General features: G+C 41.9%; 1 protein-coding gene across 1 annotated transcript in view; it reads right to left on the bottom strand.

The window, feature by feature from the left end:
* LOC131050901 (lycopene epsilon cyclase, chloroplastic) overlaps positions 1-25,358 on the bottom strand; it is a 270,496-nt gene that overhangs the window by 82,118 nt on the left and 163,020 nt on the right. The window contains exons 7-10 of the mRNA XM_057985246.2: positions 19,097-19,240; positions 18,816-18,923; positions 17,053-17,149; positions 16,829-16,960 (exon numbers count right to left, since the gene is read on the bottom strand). Coding sequence (XP_057841229.1) covers positions 16,829-16,960; positions 17,053-17,149; positions 18,816-18,923; positions 19,097-19,240 — 481 coding nt within the window. The remainder of the gene's footprint in view (positions 1-16,828; positions 16,961-17,052; positions 17,150-18,815; positions 18,924-19,096; positions 19,241-25,358) is intronic.

The raw sequence follows: 25,358 nt of genomic DNA, 5'->3' as shown, positions 1-25,358 counted from the left end.
GGTATTACCCTTTTGAGCAGTATCATGGGTTTAGAACATTCAAATGTTTTTGAACCATGGATGTACCAGTTTATTGTACTCATTAGACAATCTCAGCACATCTTCTAGGGTGAAATCATTAGCAACACCTTGTGTGAACAACTTGCTCGAGTTCCCACCACTTTGACGTTCTACATGAACTCATACTTGGTGTATATAGAGCATCACTCAGACACTTTCCCGGTCTTTCTACCAAGGGTGATCGCTCGCTTCTGAGACCTAGCAGATTGCATTACAGGAGAGACCAGGATGTTTTTTATGGTCACTACATGTGCTTATTTGACAAAACATTGAAGAACAGAAGAGTGTCAAATGTTGCATGGGAGAAAGTAAATGAATATGGGTGTCTTTTCCTTCAATTCCCAACATTTACTTACTTAAGAGTTGGATGCTATAGTGGACAGCCATACATGCTTCCAAGATATCCAACCGAACAAAATCGTTCTTATGGAATTGGGTAGACAACTCATGGCAGTTCATGTACATCAATCAATTCGACATTAGGTTGGAATGGGAATATCTTCTAATAACCCATTACAGATTGGTCGATATTCTCTCATGACATCGATGAAGGCCAAAGCAATGGAGACCGAGATGCAGGAGATTAAACTCAAGAGGTTTAAGGCAAGAGCTAATCTTGATTACAGGGGATTGAAAGAAAGGATTAAAAGATCCTTCATCCATGTGCAGCGCATAGAAGACATCTGGATTGATCTTCGCACAGAAGAGGAGATCCGTAGGATGGATTATTGCAGGCTCACTCTTGAGAAAATTGTTGATTTGAACCTTGCTATCATTCCTGAAGGAATGGTTGATGATGGGAATGTATTTGATTCCGAGTATGTTGACAAAAGGGTTAATGAAGCACCACTTCCATCAATTCAATGGTCACACAAGGAATGTACTTCCATTCTTGATAGATTTCAGCCTGACTTAGCTAATACTAATGCTTGGCTCAAAAGCAATGGCGTTAGACTTATCAAAATCAAGATTGGAAAGGAAGATGATTCTACGAGGCCTATTGGAAACAAGTCTGAAATCAGAGTTGATAACAAGGAGGGTGCTTCCTCTTCTTCCACAAGGATCAAATTGAGAGTTAGTAGAGCAATGGTAATTCCTCCTGAAGAAGTGACAATGAAAGGGAAAGAGAAACCAGAGCTCCATATTCAAGTCATTGATCCTGAAGATCCAGAAGAAGGGCAGCAAGAAGAAGATGCTCCTAGGTCCACAACTTCAAAGTCATCACGTGAAGTTCCTCCCCAAATCCCTTTGAATTTGCCTATGTCTCCTTTTGACACAAATGTGGATTCTTTTTCCACCATCCACATTGATCCTATTCCATTGAGTGTAAATGCAGAAAGTATTGTTCCAATTTCAGCAGCAGAGTCGTCTCTTGATCATATGCAGGAGGATTTGCTGAATATTTTTGAGGATAATCCTACCCATGTCTCCTTGCCTGGGTAGTCATTATTGCAAATTGATACTTCTACTACTGGTTTTGATAGATCCATAATGCAAGCATCACATCCTCCAGTGACTAAAAGGGCTATAGTTGCAGTTCAAACAGAAACTTCTCTCAGGGTGACCACTATAGTTCAAACAAAAACTGCTTCTTCCCCACCTCCAGCTGCTTTTGAGACAAATTCCATGGCTTTACCTTCATGGCTAAGCTCTTTTACTCCTAAAAGAAAGAAGCAAGAGATTTCTCTTGACTTCTTTGATTTTCAGCAGCTCAAACAAACTAAACCCAAGGTTGCAAAAAAGGCTAAGACAGTCTCAAGAGTGATAGTTGATGGCAATAGGATGAAAATTGCAGAGATTGTTGAGCCAATGGTAGACAAGCCACATGAAGAGATGCAAGCTTTTGATTACAAGATTACCAGAGTGGAGCTTGGTAAATAAACACATGCAGTTGTCATGCATGATGCTCAGCATTTGGTGACTTCATTGGTGCAGCGATATGATGAACTCCTAACAAAGAAAGACAAGTTGGAGGAGGAAAATATGCGGCTTATCTCAGTCATTCAAAAGATCACCAAGTCTTCTGAAGAAGGGACCAATCCATCAACTTCTTTCAATACTAAAGAATCAGTTCGGGAAGTCGAAAGAGCTGCTCAAAAAGTGCAAGCACTAGACTCTTCGGTAAGTCAAACTATTGATTCATGTGTTGGGGTTTTGGAGGAAGTTTTCTAGATATTAGTCAAACTTGAAATGATTAAAGAAAAATTGAATCAGACTTCTGCAACTTTCAAACAAAATCTGGAGAAAGTTGAAAGTGACTTGAGAGTTTAGCATAGGATGCCCCAAGAAAAGTTGAGTGTTCTACAGGAGAATGGCATCCTTCCTACTAGAACCATGTATCTTGAATTTACAGAGCTTCTAGAGAACAAATCCCTTGTTTTGAAAGCACTTATTGAAGAAATTGATGACGCTTTGGGATTGCGCATGGAAGTACTGCAAGATATTATTTCTTGCTGTGAGAAGGTCTCTTGTAGAATTGTAAATCAGAATATCGAGTTGATGTTAAAGGAAGAGATCCTTTCAGATTTGAGAAGGAAGGTTTAGTAGGAAGTGGAGGATGAACAATTTTCAGCTGCATCGATTCAATCTTTGATGAAATACCAAATCTTCTTGCAGGAAATCCAATTCATTCTTGAGAAGCATAGCCCTACAATTCTTGATTGCAGTGATGATATTGTGAAAACACTAAACGTTGCAAAGAATACTCATGAACCGGATCTTGAGGAGCTGCAAATGATCATCCAGAAATTCGAAGGATACACGGCAAAGAATGCTTCCATATAAGTGTTTTCAACACAGTTTATATTTCAGAATTGTAGTTTTCTTTTGACAAGTTTACTTCTATAAACACTTTTGTAATTGCAAGTTGATCACTTGCACTTTAGTAATTACAAGTAAGCTGATTACAAGTCAATTTAGAATAGAACTTGTAATCTTGAATAAGTCTTAGTTTGTAGTTTGAATAAGTCATTGTGGTTGAGAGATTTTCTCAAGTTAGTTAGGATCCTCCCACCTTTTTCTCAAGACCTCTCTCCTATAAATACTTTATAGTGTCTATGGTACCTTTTTATCTTTTGGAAAGCAAGCAAGTAAACCCTGCTAAGTTTACAGCAAGAAAGACTGTGTTTTTTATGTGTAAATTTTGAGTTTGTGTTCAATATTATCTTTCTTGCTAGTGTTTCTTTAAGAGCTTAATCAAATTTGATTTGCAGACTTTGTGTTGCAAGTATTGAAGATTAATATCAGTTGGAGTAGATATTCCGTTAAGAGAAGTTGTAGAACTTTGTGCCTACACTTGTTCTTGAAAGAAATTAGAAATAGATTTTGTAATAAAGAATAGCTGTGAGACTTTGAGCACACACTAGTTCTTGTTGTTTTATGTAGAGAAGAATAAGGTATTTCAGACTTTGTGCTTCCATACTTTGTTCTTGTTATCATTAATATAGAAAAGGGTAGATAAGATTCACATATTCAAGACTTTGAGCTTGAAATTGCTGTCCCGTCCCAAAGGAAGTGACAGAAGTCTTTGTGCTTTAAGGAAACTTCATTTCCTTTCTCTCACTTTGTTTTATAAGTTGTTGCTACTGTTATTTTCAATTGCTATCACTTTTCGGTGAAGAGAAAAGGATATAGTTTTTCTTGAAAGAAGAAGAAAGACTGTTGTCTCATCTATTTTTAGTTTAGGTATGTTTATAGATAGGGGGAGCCTTCCCTTAATTAGGAGAGTATAATACTCATACACTATCGCTGAAACCACAATTTTGCACATGCCCCAGGTGTACAAAATTTTCAACCAACAGAGTCATGAGTTCATTCAGAGGTGCAAGGCATTGAAATGTTGTCAAATGTTGTCAAAAGTTGACAAGATGAGTTCTCAAGAAAAGGTGTAAGGATTGTCAAAGAGTTCAATGTCAAGTCAAGGTAAGGTCTAAAATTTGCCTGAAATTGCAAGACTTAGATTGAAATTCATTTGAAAGTGCATGCATAATAAGTCTTATCTCCACCTTGTATTTTGTCAAGTTTATACATGACCTTTCAAAATCCCTGATTTTGAGAAATTTCGATAAAAAAATGCAAATTAATGAAGGTAAAAACATGTGGGGCAAAATGAAAATAATACAAACATCATGCCCTCGCCTTGCACAACGTGTTTTAAATGCATGCATAGGCAAAATCCCAATTTCAACAATGCATAACCACCCAAAATGACCAAAAAATTTTATGCATTTGCATTTATACATGATCTCTCCAAATCCCAAAAAAAATGTCGTTCACAACCACCTAAATGCCCTGAAATTCTAAAGGAATTTGGGCAAAATGCATGGAAAGGTGCATTTTCGCTTAAGAATACATGAATTCTCAAAAGCCCCGATCAAGTTTATGCAAGAACAAGTTCAAATTCACCTCATCAATACATGCATAAGTAAAATGCACGAAAAAGTTTATGCATGAGTGCCAAAAAAGCACAAAAAAATCCATACACAACCTTCTTAATCCCCAAAAATTTTTAGCAGGGCAGAATTCGCAGGGATAAATGCATAGATGATGTGAAATTTTCTTGGGAGTGAGTGCTCCACTCATATTTACAGCCCTTCAATGGTGAAATGAAGATATAAGGCCAGCTTAGACAGTAAACTTCCCCTCAAAATGTGCGAAAATGCAAAGAAACTTGAGATGGCTGACTTGAACATTCTTGTAATACAATTTTTTTTTAAAAAGCAAAAGTTGAAACTTAGCTGATCCCTTGAGAGGGTAAGTGTTTTCTTTGAACACTTATAAATAAAAAATAAAGGAAGGAAATCTATCCAAAGGTGTTTCGCAGCAGAGCAGAAATCAGAAGTGAACTCCACAAAAAGTGTGTATATAAGGCAAGAGAATTAGACTTTAAAACAAAAACTAAATGAAAGGAACAAGGTGCAGCGTTACAAGTGGCAAATTCGCAGTAGAGAAGAGGAAGAGATGAGGCGATTTTGAACAAAGGAAGATCAGATTTCAAAAGCAAGCATTGACGGGAAAGAAGAAGTGCTCAAGTTTTGAAGAAGTGCTCAAGTTTTGAAGGAGAGAGAAAGGAGAAAGTTAACATTAAAAGCTGGAATAGAGTGAATTGTGAGGAAATTCAGTTAATAATAACTTATTCTCATACAGATCTGACTTGTTTCCTCCCCATTTCATGCATTCTCCAGATCTGAAACACCATTTCCAGAATTCCAAGTTGAATTCCAGTTCGTTGGAAGGGCTTTGTGAGGCATTTTATGTGGATTATTGAGGTTATTTTAAGATAAAATGTCTTTACAACTTTCTTTAAGGATCGAAAGGTTAAACTTTCATTTTATTATCACAACAATCATGATTCAGGGTGTTTTCTTTTTCAAATATGATTGCAAAGAGGAATGAAGGCGAACAATGGAGAAATATATCTCAACTGTTTGCCCTCTCGGGTGAATAACTTAAGACATAAAGAACATAACGCAGACTAATGCCGTAAATGTCAGACAAAGTATATCAGATGTGCTATTCATTATAAGTCTATGTTACAAGTTACATTCCGGAGTATAAAAGGGTACCGAGGGGGTGCGAGCGCCAACCGTCACACCGCAACTTCCACCCCTCGGTTGCCAACTAACCAAACAATTACACATAATTAACTAATGTTATTCCCGTGTACAATAATGCCGCCAACATCATCCCCCCCAAAAAGAAAAGTCGTCTCCAGGCGACTTACAAAAATGGAGATAATGCAACCTATACAATATATCTAAAAGACTAGGGAGGGGGCGGAGAAAGCGTCCTTGAAGCAGAAGTGTGAGATGTCGGTGTCTGCGTCGCCAAGCGAGCACGGAGCTCATACACCTGCTGAGTGCGTGCAACCACATCCCGTTCCGCCACGAGGACCTTCTCTAAAGCTGTCTTCACCATGTGTGCTGCCTCCAGTAACTCCTCCTCTTTTGTATCCACTGCCTCCGTCACGCAGACCAACCGTGTCTGCTCGGCTGCCAGACGGGTCTCTACCTCGGCCTTCGCTGTTCGGATCTTAGCCGTCTTTGTGTGGGCCATCTCTAGCTGGGCCAACAACTGCGCCCACTCGGCTGCCCATGAGGCCTGCTGACTGGCCACCTCCCTCTCCAACGCTACTCGGGTGGCCTCCCTGACTGCAGACTCCTGCTGTGTACGCCTCAATGTATAATAGGCATCCCGGTAGACCTGCTCGATCTCGCGGACAACTGTCGTCACCCGACTCTCCACAACGGGCTGACGTAGCCTCCAAGCCTGGAGCATCTCCTCTGTCTCCGCAGTCGGCCACCCCTGAGACTCAAAGCAAGTAGCAAAGGCTGTCGGGTAGCCCACCCGCATAAACTGTAGGACCTGCTCTAGCTCCACCACCACCTGCTGCAATGCTTGCGTCTGGGCGGCGGCCACCACCCGCCTACCCCTCGTTACCATATCAACCATGTCAGCGAGATAGGTCTCAACATCCTCCTCCGTCTGTGCCGAAGACTGGGAAATCCCTGGTGGAACGGGCACTACTGTATCCTACTGTGAAGGTACCGCCTCCGCCACCAAAGGTGCACCATCTCCTGGTGCCTGCCCAGCAGAGGCGACCTCCCCTGCCTCGTTCCCAACTGTGAGTCCATGTGCCTCCTCTGACGAGTCCTCCAAGTCGACTACCTCCGCTCTAGTCTCTCGACATGGTGAGAATACAACAGCTCCTTCCAGCTGTGCCAGTGTCATCTGAAACCGCTGTGTGAGCCAGCTCTGCATTGCCTCGAGGTCAGCCCGCATCTCCGTGATCGGGGGATGGTTCGCTGTCGTCGGCTCCTCCAACAACGAAGCAGGAACAGTCACCACAGCGTCACTACCCACGACGTCCAACCGCACGTGAGGCTCGGTGTCCTCCACCTCCGTCAGCCCCTGCTCCTCAACGCCCACTACCCGATGTGGTGACTCCTCTGTCCCTGACTCTGCCATGTCCTCGGTAAGTGTCGCTGTGGTTGGGCCCGATGGTGCTCCCTGATGCTCGTGCTAGAGGGGACCAAGTGTAACAGGCGTATGGCTCTGCCCAAAGGCCGGAATACAAGTGCCGCCTACTCCAGATGCTGGCACAGTCATGCCCATCGGTAACCATCGGTAACAGAGGTGGGGCAAACCGGACTCGTACAGGCTCCTCCATTGCCTGACTGCTATCGTCCTCCTCATCTTCCTCCTCCGAATCCTCCATGCTGCTGGACTCCCTCCCACTGTCAGGCTCCCCTGAGGCCGAGGCCCTATCCATCGGCCGTTTCCGCTTCGCGGAAGAGTGCCCAATGTCCAAGTGCCTCCAATACATTATTGGAGGCTCTCCCGCTGTCAACGGTCCCTGTGGCCGTACCTCCAACTCTTCCTCCGGCACTACTTCCCGCGTGGCCTCCAGGAATAACCCTATAGCGTAATGAGGCATATAGAATGTGCGATGCTGGAGCGTCAGAAACTCATACATACGCTCTGCCAGTAATGCTGCCCAGTCATATACGATGCCATTCATCACCCGACCCTGTCAATCTACTCTTGATGACATCCATAATGCATCTCCAGTGGCCCTCCGCAACAAAAGTCTTACGGATTCCGCGACTCTTCGTGGCTCTAGCCACGCTGTCCAACTCTACTATGGTCAAATTCCGGGAGACTAATTTAATCCACCGCTCCTTCTCCTCCTGTGTCATCTTCTTGGCCTTCAAGTCTATTTTCTTGCCCTGGCTGCCCGGAATGCCGAATACCCTCATGAAATCCCTTGCTTTGAAGGATATAGTGACATCCCTCCGGAGGTATTCAAACGTGCTGGTGCATGTATGCCTGTCGAAGGTGTCCACCATGAAGCGTAGGGCACCCTCGTACTCCCAGATAGGGAACATAGGCATCCGAATAGCCCACTCTACTTGTGCTTTCCGGAGGTTTTGCTTTACTAGGTCATTATCGGGGGTGTCCTGCCACCATTTTCAGCATTCGAATCCATTCAGGCCCTCGAAAGTAACATTCTGTGGCGTCACTATGTTTTTCGCACTTGCGGCGGCCTGTGGTGCTTTCTGTTTTTGTTTTTGCCGGGCGCTGGCATCCATGGTGCCGCCTGCAACACGTACTCCTGATGCTAAAACCCTGATGTTGCTATCCCTATCCCTCTGGCTGCTACTGGAGGAAGCGTGCAGCTGTTTCTTCCAGCTTCTTTTCCCTGCTGAATCCATTAATCTCCCTGTAACCGAAAAAATTCTACCCTTCGTAACGGCCTTCTTTTTCGTGCGGCTGCTTGGTCTACCTATGGCTCTATTCTTCCCTTTGCGGCTGCTGCGCGTAACCCTTGTTGTTTGGTCTACCTATGGTGTGGCTGCGTGGGATTGTGCAGACTTGGTCTGGCCGTGCGGTGCGTCCCTTTTCCTGGCTGCGCAGTGATGTGCCTTCGACGGTGTTCGGCGTCTTGTTCCCTTACCCCCTGCTGTGCGGTGATGGCAGTGTGCGGTGATGGCGGCTTCTTCCTTTCCTCGGCAGTGTGCGGCGTGGTGTCTTCTTCCTTTCCTCGACGTGGTGGCTTCTTCCTTTCCTCGGCGTGTGCGGCGTTGTCTTGTTCTTCGGTGGTCTTGTGCAGCATTTTATATTCTTGCGCGGCTTTCGGTGGCTCCCACCGCACGATGGTGTCACCGTCGGTGGTTCCACCGCACAGTGGTGCCACCGTCAGTGGTTCCACCACACGGTGGTGCCACCGCACGGTGGTGTCATCGTTGGTGGTGCCACCGCACGGTGGTGTCACCGTTGGTGGGGTCATCGTCGGTGATTCCACCGCACGGTGGTGCCACCGTACGGTGGCTTTTTTTTTTTTTTTTTCAAATTTTCTTTTATTATTATATTTTTTTTTTCAAATTTTCTTTTAGCGGCTGACTGACTGGGGGGCGGGTTCCCTCCGTTCGTGATAGATCTTTAATTTAGACCCGTTGACTGCGTCTGGTATCTCCTTCCCGTCCAACGTCCACAACTTTATCGCCCCGTTCGTATTGACCTCACGTATTCGGAAGGGCCCTAACCAGCGGACTTTGAATTTCCCAGGTTTAATTTCGTTCTTCTCGTTGAATTTTAACACCAGCTGTTCGGGAGTAAAATTCATTTGCCGGAGATGCTTGTCGTGCCACATCTTCCGTCTTTGCTGGGCTGTTTCTGTCGCCCACTGAGCCATCATCCTTCGTTCGTCCAATTTGTTCAGCGTGTACAGCCTCTCCCTCAGGCTTTCCATGTCGCCAAGGCGATTATCGATGGCAATCCGTAGACTCGGCACCATGAATTCAACTGGCACCATGGCTTCTTGTCCATACATTAGCTGGAAGGGAGTCTGTCCAGTAGTTACCTTGTACGTTGTTCGGTATGCCCAAAGTACTGACGGTAGGCGCTCCTCCCAATCATCCCTCTCCACACTGCAAGACTTATATATCACCAAGATTATTATTTTATTTGTGGCCTCCGCCTGGCCATTGGCACGTGGGTAGTACGGACTTGAGAATGAGTGAAAAATCTTGAAGTCTGATGTCAACCGGTGTATGACATGGTTTACGAAGTGGCCTCCCCGGTCACTGGTCAACTGAATAGGTATACCATATCGCGTAATGATTTGTTCATAAATAAACTTTGTCGTGCTTACTGCCGAATTACCCTGGAGAGCCCCTACCTCCACCCACTTGGTCAAGTATTCTGTCGCAACTATAATGTACCGGCACCGTCGTGTGCGGCTGGTCTTAAGAGGACCCACAAAATCGAGTCCCCATCGCTCAAAGAGTTCTTGTGCATGCGACGGGTTGAGGGGTATGAAGTCCCGCTTCAGAGGTTTGCCCGCCCGTTGGCAAGTGTCGCATCTCACGACCCACTCCCTGGCGTCGTGATATACCGTTGGCCACCATAGTCCTGCGAGAAGCACCTTTCAGGCTGTGGTGTCTGGACCCATGTGTCCACCTGCAGGCCCTTCGTGTGCCTCCCTTAGTACACTCGAGACGACTTCTTCCATGACACAACGCCTTAATATCTGGTCCGGCCCCATTTTGTAGAGTAACCCGTTAATGAGCGAAAAAGTCCTGCTCCTTAATGCGAGCTTTCTTCGTTCCCCTAGAGGCATACCCTCCGAAAATCGGGACGTCGATAGGTATTCTCCAATCTTTATGTACCATGACGGGAGTACGGCTACTTGGAACAAGTGTGCATCTAGAAAATCGTCATTTATTCCCTCTGGAGGTTCCCCCGACTTAATCCGGGACAGCTGGTCGGCTATGACATAGCTTCGCCCTGGTCTTACCACAATTAAAAATTTGAACTCTTGTAGTAGCAATAGCCAACGACTTATCCTCCCCTAGATAATGGGCTTGTTTACTAAATACATGAGTGCCTGGTGGTCTACGTAAAATGTGAATGGTGTGGCCAGGAGGTAATGACGGAATTTCTGTACGGCATAGACCATCCCGAGTGCTACACGTTCTGTGGTACTATAGTTTTTTTCCGCCTTCGAGAGCAATCTGCTAGCAAAATAAACGGGGTGGTCCAGCCCGTGTCCTCCTACTTGGGCTAATGTAGCCCCGATGGCATAGTTTGAGGCATCCACGTGGACGTGGAATTCCTTATCCCAATTCGGGTATGCCAGTATGGGCGCCCCCATCAACCTTGTCTTCAGCTCTTTGAAGGCCTGGCTCTGCCCAAATGTATGGTTCCCCTTTCCTTGTCAACTTATCCAACGAGTGGGACACCTCAGCGAAGTTCTTGATGAACCTCCTGTAGTACCCCACATGACCAAGGAAGGACTTTACCCCCGTGACGTTCGTAGGAGGTTCCATTTCTACTATTACTCGAATCTTGTCCGGGTCCGTTTTCAATCCTTCTTTACACACAATGTGTCCCAGCAATCTTCCCTGTGGTACCATGAATCTACATTTCTTCGGGTTGAGGGCCAACCGTGCCCTTCGACACCTCTCTAGGCACTCCCCGAGAGTTTTTAAGTGGATGCCCTGTTCGCTGTAAATAGACCAATCATCCAGGAATGCTTTGAAGTTCCCCACTGACATCTTGTCGAAGATGTGCAAGATGATGCGCTGAAAGGTGGTAGGCGCATTGCATAGACCGAAGGGCATTCGGTTGTATGCGTACACACCGTCCTCCACCACGAAGGTTGTTTTCAGCTTATCTTCCTCCGCGATGGATATCTGGTTGTAACCAGAGAACCCATCCATGAAGGAATAGATTTCATGTCCAGCTACTTCCTCCAAGATGCTGTCTGTGAAGGGTATGGGAAACGGGTCTTTAACAGTGACAGCGTTTAGGCACCGGAAGTCTACACAGATCCGGATCTGATTGGCCTCTTTCTTGAGGGAAATCACAATGGGGGACACCCATTCGCTTGTCTGCAATCTGAAGATTATGCCCGCTTCCAACATCAACTCAATTTCGTCGTTCACTCGTACAGCATAATTTTTGTTCATTCGGTACGGCCGCTTCCTCACTGGCTGGGCTCCCGGTACCAATGCTATTCGGTGCACACATAGCTCTGGGGGCACGCCCTTCAAGTCCTTGTATGTCCATGCAAAGACATCCTTGTATTCAAGGAAAATTTTGAAGGCTGCGGCCTTCAACACTAGATTCCAGTCATCTCCGACAAGGATGATCTTGGGGTCACTTGTCTCTCCGAGATTCATTTCCTTTAACTTGGCTTCCTGATACTTAATAGGCTCCCCCTTCGAAAATTGGTGTGCCGGCGTCTCATTCACTGCTGCCTCCCCTTCCTTGTACTTGCCATATTCTAGGGGAAATATATCTGGTTCTTCTTCGATGCTCAATACATTGCATGAGGGTGTAAATAGTTCATAATCTCCCATTTGCCAATGGAAGAGGCCATTCAAGGAGTCCCCATCATCCCTTGAGCATGCCTCCAGTTCTAACACCCCTTCATCACTGGGCTCCATGCGGCATCTATTTCCACTCTCCACTAACTGGTGTCCCTCGGACTCCGAGTCGGAGGAAGAGGCTAACTCCTCGCTCACCATCTGCGTACGGAGATCGATTACGTACTTCCTCCCGACGTTTTCCAAAGAAAGGGTATTCCGCTTCCAGTTATGGTTCACTTTTGCTGCAATGAGCCACCCCCGCCCCAGGATGGCGTCATATCCTTTCTGCTTTAAGGGGATTACCACAAAATCCAGCACGAATGGCTGCGTGCCGACCATCACCTGCTGGCCCATGAGGGTACCAATGGGTTTAATCCCATGTTGGTCTGCCCCTAGCAGGTTGAACGTAGGGGGCCACAACGTAGGCTTTCCCAATTTTTTCCATGTCGCTTCTGGGAGTACATTTTCTCCTGACCCTCCGTCCACAATAGTGTCTGTTAAGGTGGTCCCTAGTATACCCATTTCTACCACCGCCGGGTGGCGTCCGCTGTTGACTACCAACAACATGGGGTCTACCGCGGGGCTCACGACCTCCCTAAACCCGGGGTTGGTTGTGGGGCTCAGGACCTCCCTCATTTTTACTTGTGGGGGTACAGAGTTTAAAATAGCCGTTTTTAGTTGCGGCATAGTCTCCAGGAGGTCTTGAATTCTCACGGGTACCTCTACCTGCAATATTTGCCGTAAGATTTCCTCTTCTCCCTTCGTCCGTGGTGGACTTGTTGTCTGGTGACTGTTCTGTCCTTGTGCGGCCATTTCCTTTGCGATCTCATCTCTGGCCTCCCGCACTCTCTCGGTCTCCGTGTGGGGATTTGGGTAGGCAATCTTTTTAGCCTGTGCCCTTGTGATTGCCAATACTTCTGCCTTCGTAGGTTCTATGTTTAGAAGGTGTACACCAGGCTTCGGGCAATTTGCGTCCTCGTGGTCGCCTGGCCCGCACCATCGGCAGAGGTGCTGAGGGTTGGCTTCCTTCGTGCAATCGCGGGCGAAGTGTCCCCACTGATTGCAGGCCCTACATTGAATCATCGGCCGGCCCTTGGCATCGTATTGGATCCAGTTTTTGTTGTTGTTATTGTTATTATTTCTTCCGCCGCCACCGCATCTATTATCTCGGTATCCTCCAAATGATGCCGTTGTGTTAGTCTGCTGGCCCGTACCCGCTGGTGCAGATGTTGTGGCCTGCTCCGTGAACAACCCCTGGTTCGTGCTTCAGGTTTTCATATTGTATGGGCACTCCTTGGTGGAGTGTCCCATCCTTTGGCAAATCTCACAGAATGCCTTCTTCGGGCAAGTACCCTTTGTGTGTCCGTCACTCCTGCAGTCTGTACACCACACTTCAGTTTCTTCCGTCTTACTTGTACTCCCTTTCATGGCCTTAAATTCTCTCAGCATTCGTTCCATGTCCTTCTAGAGCGCGTGTACCTTTTTACCCGATTCACTACTGCTACTGCTCTCTCCGTCAAAATCTTCATCATCGTCAAATGAATATCTATTACTTTTCTTCTTCCTTGATGTTTTGTATTCGCTTTCTAGATCCATTGCCCTGTTATAGGCGTCGTCGTATGACGTCGGGGGTACAATCTTCATTTTTTTCCGTAGGGAGGATTTCAATCCTTCCACAAACCATCGTTTTTTTAAGCCCTCAGCCGGCTAGCTCTCCATTTTACCCAAGAGTTCTTTCAGCCTCCGACTGTATGCCCGTACTGTCTCCTTAGTACCTTGCTTGGTACTGTATATCTCTGTTACAATTTCGTTGTCATCACGGAGCAACCGAAACTCCTCCGTGAATTCCTTCTATAGGGTAGCCCATGTGGCCACTTTTTGCTTATCTACATCGGAGTACCAATCTATGGCGACTCCACGTAACGTGGCTGGAAACTGTTGTACCCAGTCATCCTGGTCTGTTACTCCGTTGGCAGACCAAATGGTTTCACATGTACGGCAGTGCCGTAAGGGGTCTTCCTTGCCGTCCCCTGTGAACTTTGGTAATTTTTGTTTGCTCGCAATCCCTAGTCGTCTTCCAGGAGGCGGTTGTGTCTATGTCTGCGGCCCTGCGCTGCTACCTCCGGTAGTGTTGGTGGTGTCTCCTGGAGGTACGGTGTTTTGCCTGTCTCGTGTGGCACCTACACCCGTACTGTTGCCCTCCCCTTCGTTCTGACACGCTCCTACTCCTGCTTCCCGTTGGTGATCTTCACTCCGTGGCGTAAGGGATAAGTTCCTAAACTGATCCCGAGTCTCCTCGACTAGATTTCGCCGTAACCTTGTTTCTTCTAGAAATTCTTCGTGGCTCCGTGTCCTACGATGATCTGGCGACGCGTAGAAATTTCCGTCGACCTCTGCACCTTCCGTGACACCTCCTTGGTTCCCCTCGAGCCCCCCTTCGGCAGGTCGTCCTTCGGCAAGTTGCCTCAGCCTCTGTCTACGTTCTACTTGCTGCTCCAGAATCAAAGCCCTCTGTGCGGCCTCCCACTCATTCGTTTCCGGTTTTCTATTCCTATCTTTATTCAATAGGTTTGGCATTAATTGTCACACATCTCCATAACTTTCAATTCTTAAATCAAAACATGTCTTTATTAGTTCATCTGCTCAAGTACAACTCGTGTCAATGACACTTTTATTTGAAAATAAGAAGTTCACGGTTCAATTCCCTCCTGGCCTGGCGCCATTTCTTTCCATTTCTTTCCATTTCCCGTCCGCTGTTCTCTTCGTAGCGTTGCAAGATTTGTTGTCGTCGCTCCTCCTGGGCAATCTCCTCTAGGTGGGCCTGTTGTGCCAGCGATGCCTGTGCAAGCAGCCGGGGGAGGTGGTTCATTAACCGGTTTACTGTCGAGCTAACCTCCAGCGCTGTCCACACGGCACTTGGTGGGATTTCTACCTCCGCCGCTTCTCGTCGAACGTATGTCTGAATGGCTACCTGGAGCAAAATTGAAAATTCTCGCGTTGCCGTGTCTTCTCCTGTGTAAAGTTCTGTCCGCGCGTCGTCGGCCTCCGGGTTTACTTCACCAACGGGTAGGCCCATTGTGTCTGTGCGCCATCCGTGTCTTCCGTTCCCGAGTTCGTCTAGGCAACGGCGCCAAATGTTTGCCCTCTCGGGTGAATAACTTAAGACCTAAAGAACATAACGCAGACTAATGCCGTAAATGTCAAACAAAGTATATCAGATGTGCTATTCATAATAAGTCTATGTTACAAGTTACATTCCGGAGTATAAAAGGGTACCGAGGGGGTGCGAGCGCCAATCGTCGCACCGCAACTTCCACCCCTCGGTTGCCAACTAACCAAACAATTACACATAATTAACTAAAGTTATTCCCTTGTACAATAATGCCGCCAACATCAACAGCATAAAGAAGTCAAGTTTCAAGTCATACAAGGAAGTGAATCAAGGAAGTCCATCCTTAAATTTCATTTCATTATCCCATCACTCAGTAATTAATAGTTTGAGTCAATTAATTTTAATATTACATTTGTAGATTAGCTAGATCATAAATTTATATCAGTGATAAGAAGCGTAAAATATAGCACCCTTTTTAAACTAAGATAAACATGCTAATACTATTATAGTTAAAATGTCAATTATTGTTTTTCTTTTTAAAGCAACTTAAATTGTGCTTTTTGCAATCATGCAGCATACCTTCTTAACATATTCAATTGTGTTTTTATTTTCATTGACAATCTTTACTGCTATAATTTATATTTTATTGTAAAATAATAAAATTTTGTAATCATGTATTGACTTTGTCTCCACTCTCAATAATGAGTGGAAATGGAATACATATTCCGTTTTCCACTCAATTAAATGCAAGGGTTTAGTAGCAAAAAAGGGAAGAGAAGTTTGTGTATCTGCATTCCAATCTGTGCCTCATTTTGCATAAGCAAATCAAGAGCAAGGAGGAGGTGTCAAGGCATTAATATGTAGCACCAGGTCATCCCAACTTCAATGCTTCCATTGCACAACCTTCCTTAGTCCCTACTGGCAATGAGGAATATCAAGCTATTACATAGGGCACACATAATGCTACAAGCAAGAGTGGTGCTGGTATTGCTTGTGCTTCTAATGAACTGATTGATGATCTTGATACAATCAACAAAGAGCAATCTGATGGTTTGTATTTATTTTCCATTGCAGTTGCATGTTTGACCAGTGATAATTACTCTATTTGAGCATATGCATTGCTTTGATTTATCTTTAACATTTGACATTGACTATCAATTATCGGATGCATTTTACGTTTAGTTTTGTATATTTTGTGCAATTAAGGCTATTCTTTTATGTTTTAAATGTTTTCTATATACTCTGTCAGCTGTCCAGACACACTGAACCCAGGCAAAAAAAAATCTGTGAATCACCATATGCAAAGCTCAAACTCAAACCCAAACCAGAAACTTAGATTTTTGTTGTTTGGTTCTATTGTTTTTAAAATGTTTGGCACCAGGAAGACCTCCAATGTTTCTAGCCTCCTTCTGCTCCAAAAGAAATCGTTTTCTTTGTTTTTCCAACTACAATTTTGGAAACTAACTATCACCTCAATTCAGGCACACTGTTAAAGTGCCAATGCTCTAATCCAAAATAACTCAAATGGAACAACTTACATACTTATTTCGGACTTATTATCTGATTGGTATTATAAGCAGCTACTCTTTTCTTCCTTAGTTGTGCGGGATTTTATTCAATTTTTCAAAAATATCATTAATCTTGCATTTGTAATAAAATATTTATTACATGAACTGCTCTTGTTACAAAGATAAGCACTATCAAATTTATAAAGTGTAGTGGGGAGTTCTTAAATAGAGAAATAGGCAAACATCAACATTGAAAATGAGTTTTAAAAATTCACCTCTGAGTGCTGCATCCGTTGTACATTTTTGGTAAAACATTGTAGCTTCATTGCCAACGCTATTCTTCAAAGCACTTGCAATAGCTGCTGCATATGATGGAGCCTCTGATAAAGAGCGTACAACAGAATAGCCTACATAGTCAAATAAGATATCAGCCAATTGTATTTGCCATCTAATGAATGGTCTCATAGTGGTAATCTGGGAAGAAATCTTTTTAACTTACCAGTGGCAGGGTGAACCATGCTCGCTGCAGCACCAAAGCCCAGGTGCTTCTGTCTTGTATTTGGCAATGAACCACCAACAGGAATATAAGACCATTCCTGCTAATTGAAATTAAATATAAGACACCAATTCAAGATGGTTTCCACTTAATTATATTAAATTTCACATTTCAATTACTTTATCTTGGGAAAAATACTATGTTACCCTAAGTTTCCGGGATGCCTTTTTTTTTGTTTTTCCCGGAACAAGGGATGGCAGGGGACGGCTATATATATATATATATGTGTGTGTGTGTGTGTGTGTGTGTATATATATATATATATACATATATGTGTATATATATATACACATATATATACACATATATGTATATATATTATTATATATACACATATATATACACACATATATGTATATATATATATGTATATATATATATATGTACATATACATACATACATACATATATGTACATATATATATATATATATAACATAGTAACCATTCATCATAACAACATAATAACATTTATAAATTAGAGTGTTGACTCTAATTCTAAAATCATTGAATCAATGATCATTTATCGAATCATCATAGAACTAAGAAGAAAGCATCAAACGAATCAAATCGAATAAATTAGAACTAAAAACTAAGAAAATATATGAGACTCCACTGACTGAAAATCAGAATTTTTTAATTAAAATCAGAAAAAAATAGAACTAAGAACATATATGATAATTCAGCATCTGAAAAATGAAAAAATCATATATATGTTCTTAGTTCTGATTTCTATTATGATTTTAATTAAAAAAATCTGATTTTCTTAGTTTAGTGTCTGAAAAATGAAAAATATTTTTTATAAAAAAAAATTGGTTTTTAATTGTCCCTACCACTGTAAACGGCCATCCGTCCCCTAGACGGTTAGGGGATGGCTTGGGCGTCCCCAGCCGTCCCGGGGACAGTCAATGGTCCCCCCAAAAAGGGTTTACAGTTTCCGAGTTTCCGGGATGGTTTCTGAAAATTTTCAGGGATCGGGGACGGCTTGGAAACGTTTCCAGCGGTCCCCAAGTCCCCGAAATGGTTTCCGTTTCTGGAACATGTTCCTTTAGGCTGGAAACGCTTTTCCGGGTAACACTGGAAAAATACAATATAACTACTCCAATTAAAAATCCATTTCTTTAAAGACCAGCCCATGCATTAAAAGAAACAGTATTTATGGCTATCACATAAACGTTATATTAACTTGAATCAACAAAAATGATTAGCTAGGATTTCATAACATCCAAACTACTACATTGACTTGACACCTAAGCCAACTTACACTTAACTAAATTGTGATGAAAGGTTCTTAAATACAACAGCATTGACCTGAATGTACTCAGATGACTGTATCTAATCAGATATAGTTGAATTTTCCAGAGCCATATGACTTTGCTTTATAGATTATTACTTTTAACATACCAAACATCTGAGGATTTAGCAGATGAATTAACTAGGAATGTGCAATTGAAGTTTGGTAGAAGAAACACAGGTTCTTCATAGTCATATACAGGAATCAACATTTATTGTTTTTTTCTGTAATGGCTTAAAAAAATTGTTTGCAATGAATTTATGTTATAAACCATACACATATCTGGTTTCCAAGTGAATAGTCAACATGTTCCACCTAAATTACTTAAAAAATAGGACAGATTCCAGCAACATAACATAAATGTCTTCTGAGTAGTTTGAGTGTATGCTTAGTCTCAACTTAATTTAGTTTACCTCTTCATACAAATGTAAAACACGTACACCCATACTTTTAAGGCGTTCTTGCAATCTCTTCTTCAATGGTTCAAATGGCATGGCAGGTCTTGAAGCCAAGCAAGTCTCCTGAAGATTGAAAAACTGTTTATTCAACAGATGTAAAGCCCCAAGCTAAAAAATTATAAACATTGATGCTAGAACGAATAAAGTTAACATAAACCATAACACATTACCAGCAGAGTTTGCAGAGGTTATACAATTCTTAGTCATGCAGGTTTGCAGTTTATATCATTACATACCTCAAAAAATACTCGTGTTTGTGATAATGGCATGGCATACAAAAATGTTGGTAAATTGGAATCACATTGTGTGTTCTTTTGGTTCATGTAATCTCGATAATCCATAAAAACCATTAATTCAGGGTCATAAGGAAAGCTTTCGACCTGCACCATTCAAGAATGTAACAGTTTCAGTGAATGGAAAATCTTTGATTCATTATTTAAAACCTCTAAACCCATCTTTAAATCCATAGACTGAAGAACTTTTTATTACCAACCTACAACAGTTTTGTAGAAAGGTTCTCCATAACTGACCTTTTAAAAGGATTATATCTGATAAGTGTAGACTATGTTGTTACTTAGTAAACAAGATAAAAAGTGATATTACTTAACAATGAATGAAATGGAAATAGCTGTAGAAAAAAGAAATTGAAAAAATAGCCCGTGATGGGCCACACATATCGTTATTAATTATTATGCAATGATTAAATTAGTTTGTATCCACCAGTCATATGTATCCGTTGCCTACATAGTATTGATAAAGGTGGAATTGAATTCAATTGCAAGAAGGTTCCAAGCACAAGCTTGGATCTATATAACTTCAATACACTAAACATACAGAAATATAATATTTAGCATCAAGGAAACATATACTCCAATTGGAGTTTTTTTTAATAGAAAATGGTTATTCTCTTAGTTGTCATCTACCAACGTTCCTCCAACCATCCCTAGTTATCTTCAACATATTTCCAACACGAAGAAAGAAAAGCTAAAATTAAAATGCAAAAGTGGTGGTTTGGTGTCTGTATCTGTAATGCCCCTCCAGTTTGTTCTTCTGCATTCTTGCTTCTTGATGTGGATTTGACTATGTGCCTATGGTTGAGCCATTTTCTATTTGGGTGTAAACTTTTCTGTGGTGCTTTGATCTTGTTATGGAACCTTCATTGTTGCAGTATGTGATCTTGAGCATTTATCTAATGCTCTTTTGATATATGCTCCGTGATTGTTCTAGACCCGTGATGTGTTGGATTTCATTATGGTGATTTGTGATTATGCAGTTGCAATGAGATGCTTGATGACCTACTGTGCCTTTGATGATTATGATGGACTGATGTAACAATCCAAAACTGCTTTATAAGAGATGTTCATATTAATGATGATTTGATTAATGATTGGAATGAGCAAGTGGTGATAGCTTGATTAGTTGATTTAATAGTAAGGAGTTATATTTATGTTAATTTGATTCATCAAAGAGACTAAATGATCATATAGATACAATTGATGATGATAATGATGTTAGATGCAGTAGCTAGGTTTGTTCCATTTGCTAATGTTACATGGATTTGATGAGTTATCATGTTATTGATGATATTGCTATGTGTCCCCAACTGGCTAATGATTACTTATGTTTCAGTTATATTATATTATATATGTATGCACAGGTGTTTGTGTGTTTTGGTTGATGCAAGTACAAGGCATCAACTCCATAGGTTTGAGCGTGCCCATATCCCCTACGAAGGTTACAAGAGATAGCACATTGGCCATTCATGTGACCTAGCCCTCACCATCGTTCCTAATTTGGATGATATAAATTATTGCACATATTTATACCATTGGTTACCATTTAGGTAATGTCTGGTCACCCTATTGCATATTTGTGAAAGACCAGTAAAGATTGTTTGTGCATAGTCGGTCTTATGTGAATTGTCATTATTTAATGTGCATATACCATATAGTAATGGTATTTTACTATTGCTATGTTAAATTAACATATAAATGTGAAATGTGCTTTATATAGATTTTTTTTAGTAAGGAATTAATTGATTTTGGCATGGGGGTCCTTTGAGAGATCATTTTTGATATTTGGATTTTACTTGGTTTTTTTTATTTTTATATTCCCACTTCTAAAGTGAGTTTATAGTTTTGTATTGGAGCTCTTCTTCAACACTTAGTTTTATCCTTCTATGGTTTTGTTCTAAAAAAAACCTACTTCTTTGTGAACTTGGATGATTGAGGATGGGAGAATGGATTGGGGATATTTTGGGGGTGATTTCTCAAAAGAATTGGATTGGGGATCTCTATGGGCTGTCTGGGAATCTCTCCTAAATGCCGTATGTGTGGTGTGCTCTTTCAATTTAATGTTTTCTCCCAACTTGAGGTAGGAATTCTTGTCTCCCTCCATCGTTACTTAGTTTAAATGATTTCAATATGTTTTAAATGGCTTGTTGAATGTTGTGAAGCAGTCTTTCATTTGTATTTGGTCAATCGAATGTGTTTGTTGTTTACTACTATATCTAATAAATTATGTATAAGAAATAATAATAAAAATGATCATGCATACTAGACATAGTAGTAAAATATATCTTTATTTGCACATGAACTTATTACAGAGAAGAAGACAAGAGTTGGTCAGCCGAGGATTACACTAGATCAAACTATACCATACTACCTTCCTTGGCGATACACAACATATTAAAAGGACACAACAGTTGCCGAGAGAAACACAACTATCAACCAAACGACACATTAACTACCCAAGAGTGACAACCCACTTAATACAAACAATTAATACACTGGCAGATAACAAATATTATCAAACATAACAATAAGCATTTTATGCTGACTACATCATCCCCCCTAAAAGAAAAAGTCATCTTCCAGACGACAAGTAAACATCAAGTAATATTTGGAAAGACTAATGACAAGAGTGGACACAATGAATTAGGCTAGATAACCCCAACGTGTAGTGTACTTGACAAATTAGACGGGGTCAAGGGGTAGCACCCCTTGTGGGGATTTGGGGGCAACGCCCCCAGTCATGACAAACTATGTAGGGCAACTCTAACTTCAAAAGCAACCTAGATATTGCCTCGCTGCTAGCGAGCATCTATAGCCCCAACAAGGTTATTGCCTATAAGCTCACAAAGATAGCTCTATTTCCGCTAAGTTTTCTTTTTGAATACCGGTAGAGGTGTCTGCACTCCCAAAGCCAAGTATTTTTTGATATTTCTTTGCTTTTCAATTTCTTTTCTTTTGATTTTTCTCTTTTTCTTTTCTTTTCACTTATTTTGGCTTGTAAGCAATGATGCCTACGTGGGATTGAGCGTTATAATGGTAACTGAAGTAGAGCTTTAGATTTTTCACTTGCAATGACTTCCCTTTGACAAAACAACAGGCCTAGGCAATATTAAGCGTAAGATGTGCAGTGATTGCAATGTTGGTGACAAGACCCAAGAAGCAACTAAATTTTTAAAATGAATAAGCTTTAAACCAAATGAACTGACTATGGGGACAATCGTCAATTAAGTGATCTACCAAAGTCGGCATCCAAGAAATATGCTGGAAGACATTTTGACTTCATACACCAAAGCTGAGCAAAACAAACATACCCCTACAAAATCGACAGGGAGATAGCCCCTCAAAAGCAAACCTACACTAAAGCGAACGAAGCAAACTACTCTAAAACAGAAAACAGGAAATCTAAACTAAGAACAAATAGAAAGCAGAAAATCTAAACTAAGAAAAAAAAAGAAAACCACTCTAAAACAGAAAAAGAAAACCTAAACTAACTATGTACAAGAAGGAACCTGTTGTGCCTTGCACACACTCCCCGTCATCGACAGGATCTCCCCTTTTGTTGTTTGCCTCGTTGAGGTCCAAAGTAGGAGTTTTGTAAGTAGACATGGTGGATAGCAACACTAGGGAATTTGAGCTTGGAGAAGATGATTCCACCTGAAATTGAACTGGCCTGAGTCCGAAGTCCTATAGGGTTCACACCTTGAAAGCAAGGATTTGGCGAGCAACCTGGATACATTGAAAAGTTGAGTGCAATTCCTTTTGCAAGTGGAAATTGAATGGGAAAGAGACCACCACCTTTGAAGCCTTCATGAGGATCAAGAAACTGTGCAAGTCAAGCAAAATGCCTAAGGCAAAGCAAAAAATTGCAAAATTGCCAAGTCAAAATTACTCAAACACAAGGATTTCCAAGTTTCAAAGCTTAAAAGAAACAAATCGCACCTTTTGGTGAAATGGGGGAATTTCATCAAGAGAAAGAGGGGCATTTTAAAGATGAAGCTCAACACTTTTTTTGAAGCATATAGGAAATCGCGCATTTCATGATTGAATGCCCAAGTTTCAACCAAGGTTTAAACAAAAACTAAACTCACCCTTTACAGATGCTTTGCAAGACATAAACAAAATACCTTATTTAATCCAAATGGGTTGAATTTCTAAAAGGGTTATGCGTTATGACTTGAAGAACAAAATCGCCCGAAACCATTCAATTGGCCAAAGTTTGCAACTTGAAAAGAAAGTCGTTTGAACTTAAAAACAAAATTCACACCTTTTGATCAAATTGCTTGAATTTCTTTAAATCAGGTGTTTCAACAGAACGAATATGAAATCGCCCAAAACGTCCAAAAGACCCAAAGTTTGGACTTAATAAAAGGGGCTGTTTTTAACTTGACACAAAAGAAAGCAAATCACACCTTTTGGCTGATTTGGCCGAAATTAGCTAAAGTGAAAAGGGGCATTCTTTTTTACATATCAAAATCGCACAAAAGAGCAAAAAAGACCAAAGTTTGTTTTAAACAAAGGAGAGGGGCGTTAAGAAATACAAAGTTCAAATCGCTCATTTATATCAAAAACCCCGAAGTTTTAAGAGCAAGGTATTTTAACTTAAATCTAAAAATCATGCATTTTAGTCTAAATTGCTGAACTTTGGAGAAGGTGTAAGAGAGCAAAAGAAGAAATTCGCACAAAAGGGGAAAAGTGTCTGAGTTTAGTTTGCAAAATAAGAGGGGCGTTTTTCTCACATGTCAAATAAAGGAGAATGGTCGAAATCTGCAAGAGAAGCGTTTTAGCTTAAAGCAACAAAACAAAAAAATCGCTCATTTCATCTGAAATACCCAAAGTCAAAAGGCAAGGGCATTTTCACTTGAAAAAGCAAAATCGCTTAACAAGAGCAGAATGCCCAAGGTTTATTTAGGGTCAAGTGTTTAAAGCCAACAAGATAAAATCACACCATTTATCTTAAAAGGCCCAAATCTCATAAGGCAAAAGGGGCATTTGAAACCAAAAAGAAATAAATCGCACATTCTCTGCGAAATGCCCGAAGTCCCTATCGTCCTAAACAGGTGGAATGAAACATAAAAAGAGGGCGATTTAACTCGGAGAGCCAAAAACGCGCACAAGAAGAATCGCGCAAGGTTTCCTAAGTATCATGGAAGGGAGGCATTTAGAGTTCGCGCATTTGTGAGGAGAGGCCAATTTTTGTGTTCAAAGCCAGGCAAGTAAGGATCGCACATCTCCATACGAAGAGCCCGAGTTTCATTGCTAAGAGCAAAAACATTTAGGGTGAAACTGCAAAGTCGCGTAGTCCAGATAGAGGGCGATTTATATTTTGGCAAAGGAGGGCATTCTCCCATTTCATTGCATCTATCCAAAATGGTAAAATCTCTCCAAACCGCTAGGGTTCAACAGTCTTCACCATAGATGAACTACTCGCCACTCCGCAAAACTTGCCAAGGCCTGAAAAAAAAACTCGACAAAAACACAACAACTTAAAAACACGCTTAAATTTCATTAAAAATGCATTTTTTTTGCGAAATTTAATTAGAAGATGCATCCAATAAGTCAATAAATGAGAACACAAAAGAACCAAGCTGATTCTAGATATATTTAAATGCAAAGTGTCTACAAAATCGCATCCTCGTGAGGAACGCTGATGGTTGGAAGCCTGGAAGCAAAATAGTAAATAGTTTTTTGTAAAACCAAAAGTGAATACATCATTACAATTACAACTTCCTCTTCCCAACTCTAGCAAAAACTAGGGGAGAGGTAGAACTAGAGGGTCTACTCCTAGAAGTCTGCAGTGGGCGTGACTGTGCCTCCTCGCTCGGTATGGCTGGCTCGTCCTCCATCCTGGATGAAGCTATGTCTCCACCTACTTCTAGCACAGGTAATGACTCCTCATCCTCATCCTCTTCCTCCTCAATGTCATCTAGCGTGAAACCAAATCCACCACCTTCCTCCTCCATAACCTGCCTCTCCAAAGCAGTGATGTCATCCTCATAAAACAATGGAGGTTGCTCCTGTGATGTCCAATCACTGTAAGGATCTATATCATCCAAGTCAATCGGACCACCTTCTACTTCCTCTACCTTCCTTACACGCAATCGAAGATTATATTGCACGAAGACAAGGTCATTGAGACGTTTCTACGCTAACTTGCTCCTCTTCTTCGTGTGGATTGCTTCAAACAAGCTCCAATTGCCCTCACAAT

The sequence above is a fragment of the Cryptomeria japonica genome, chromosome 2 (assembly GCF_030272615.1).
Source record: "Cryptomeria japonica chromosome 2, Sugi_1.0, whole genome shotgun sequence".
Classification (NCBI taxonomy): Eukaryota; Viridiplantae; Streptophyta; class Pinopsida; order Cupressales; family Cupressaceae; genus Cryptomeria; species Cryptomeria japonica.
This window is presented reverse-complemented; position numbering and strand designations above follow the sequence as displayed.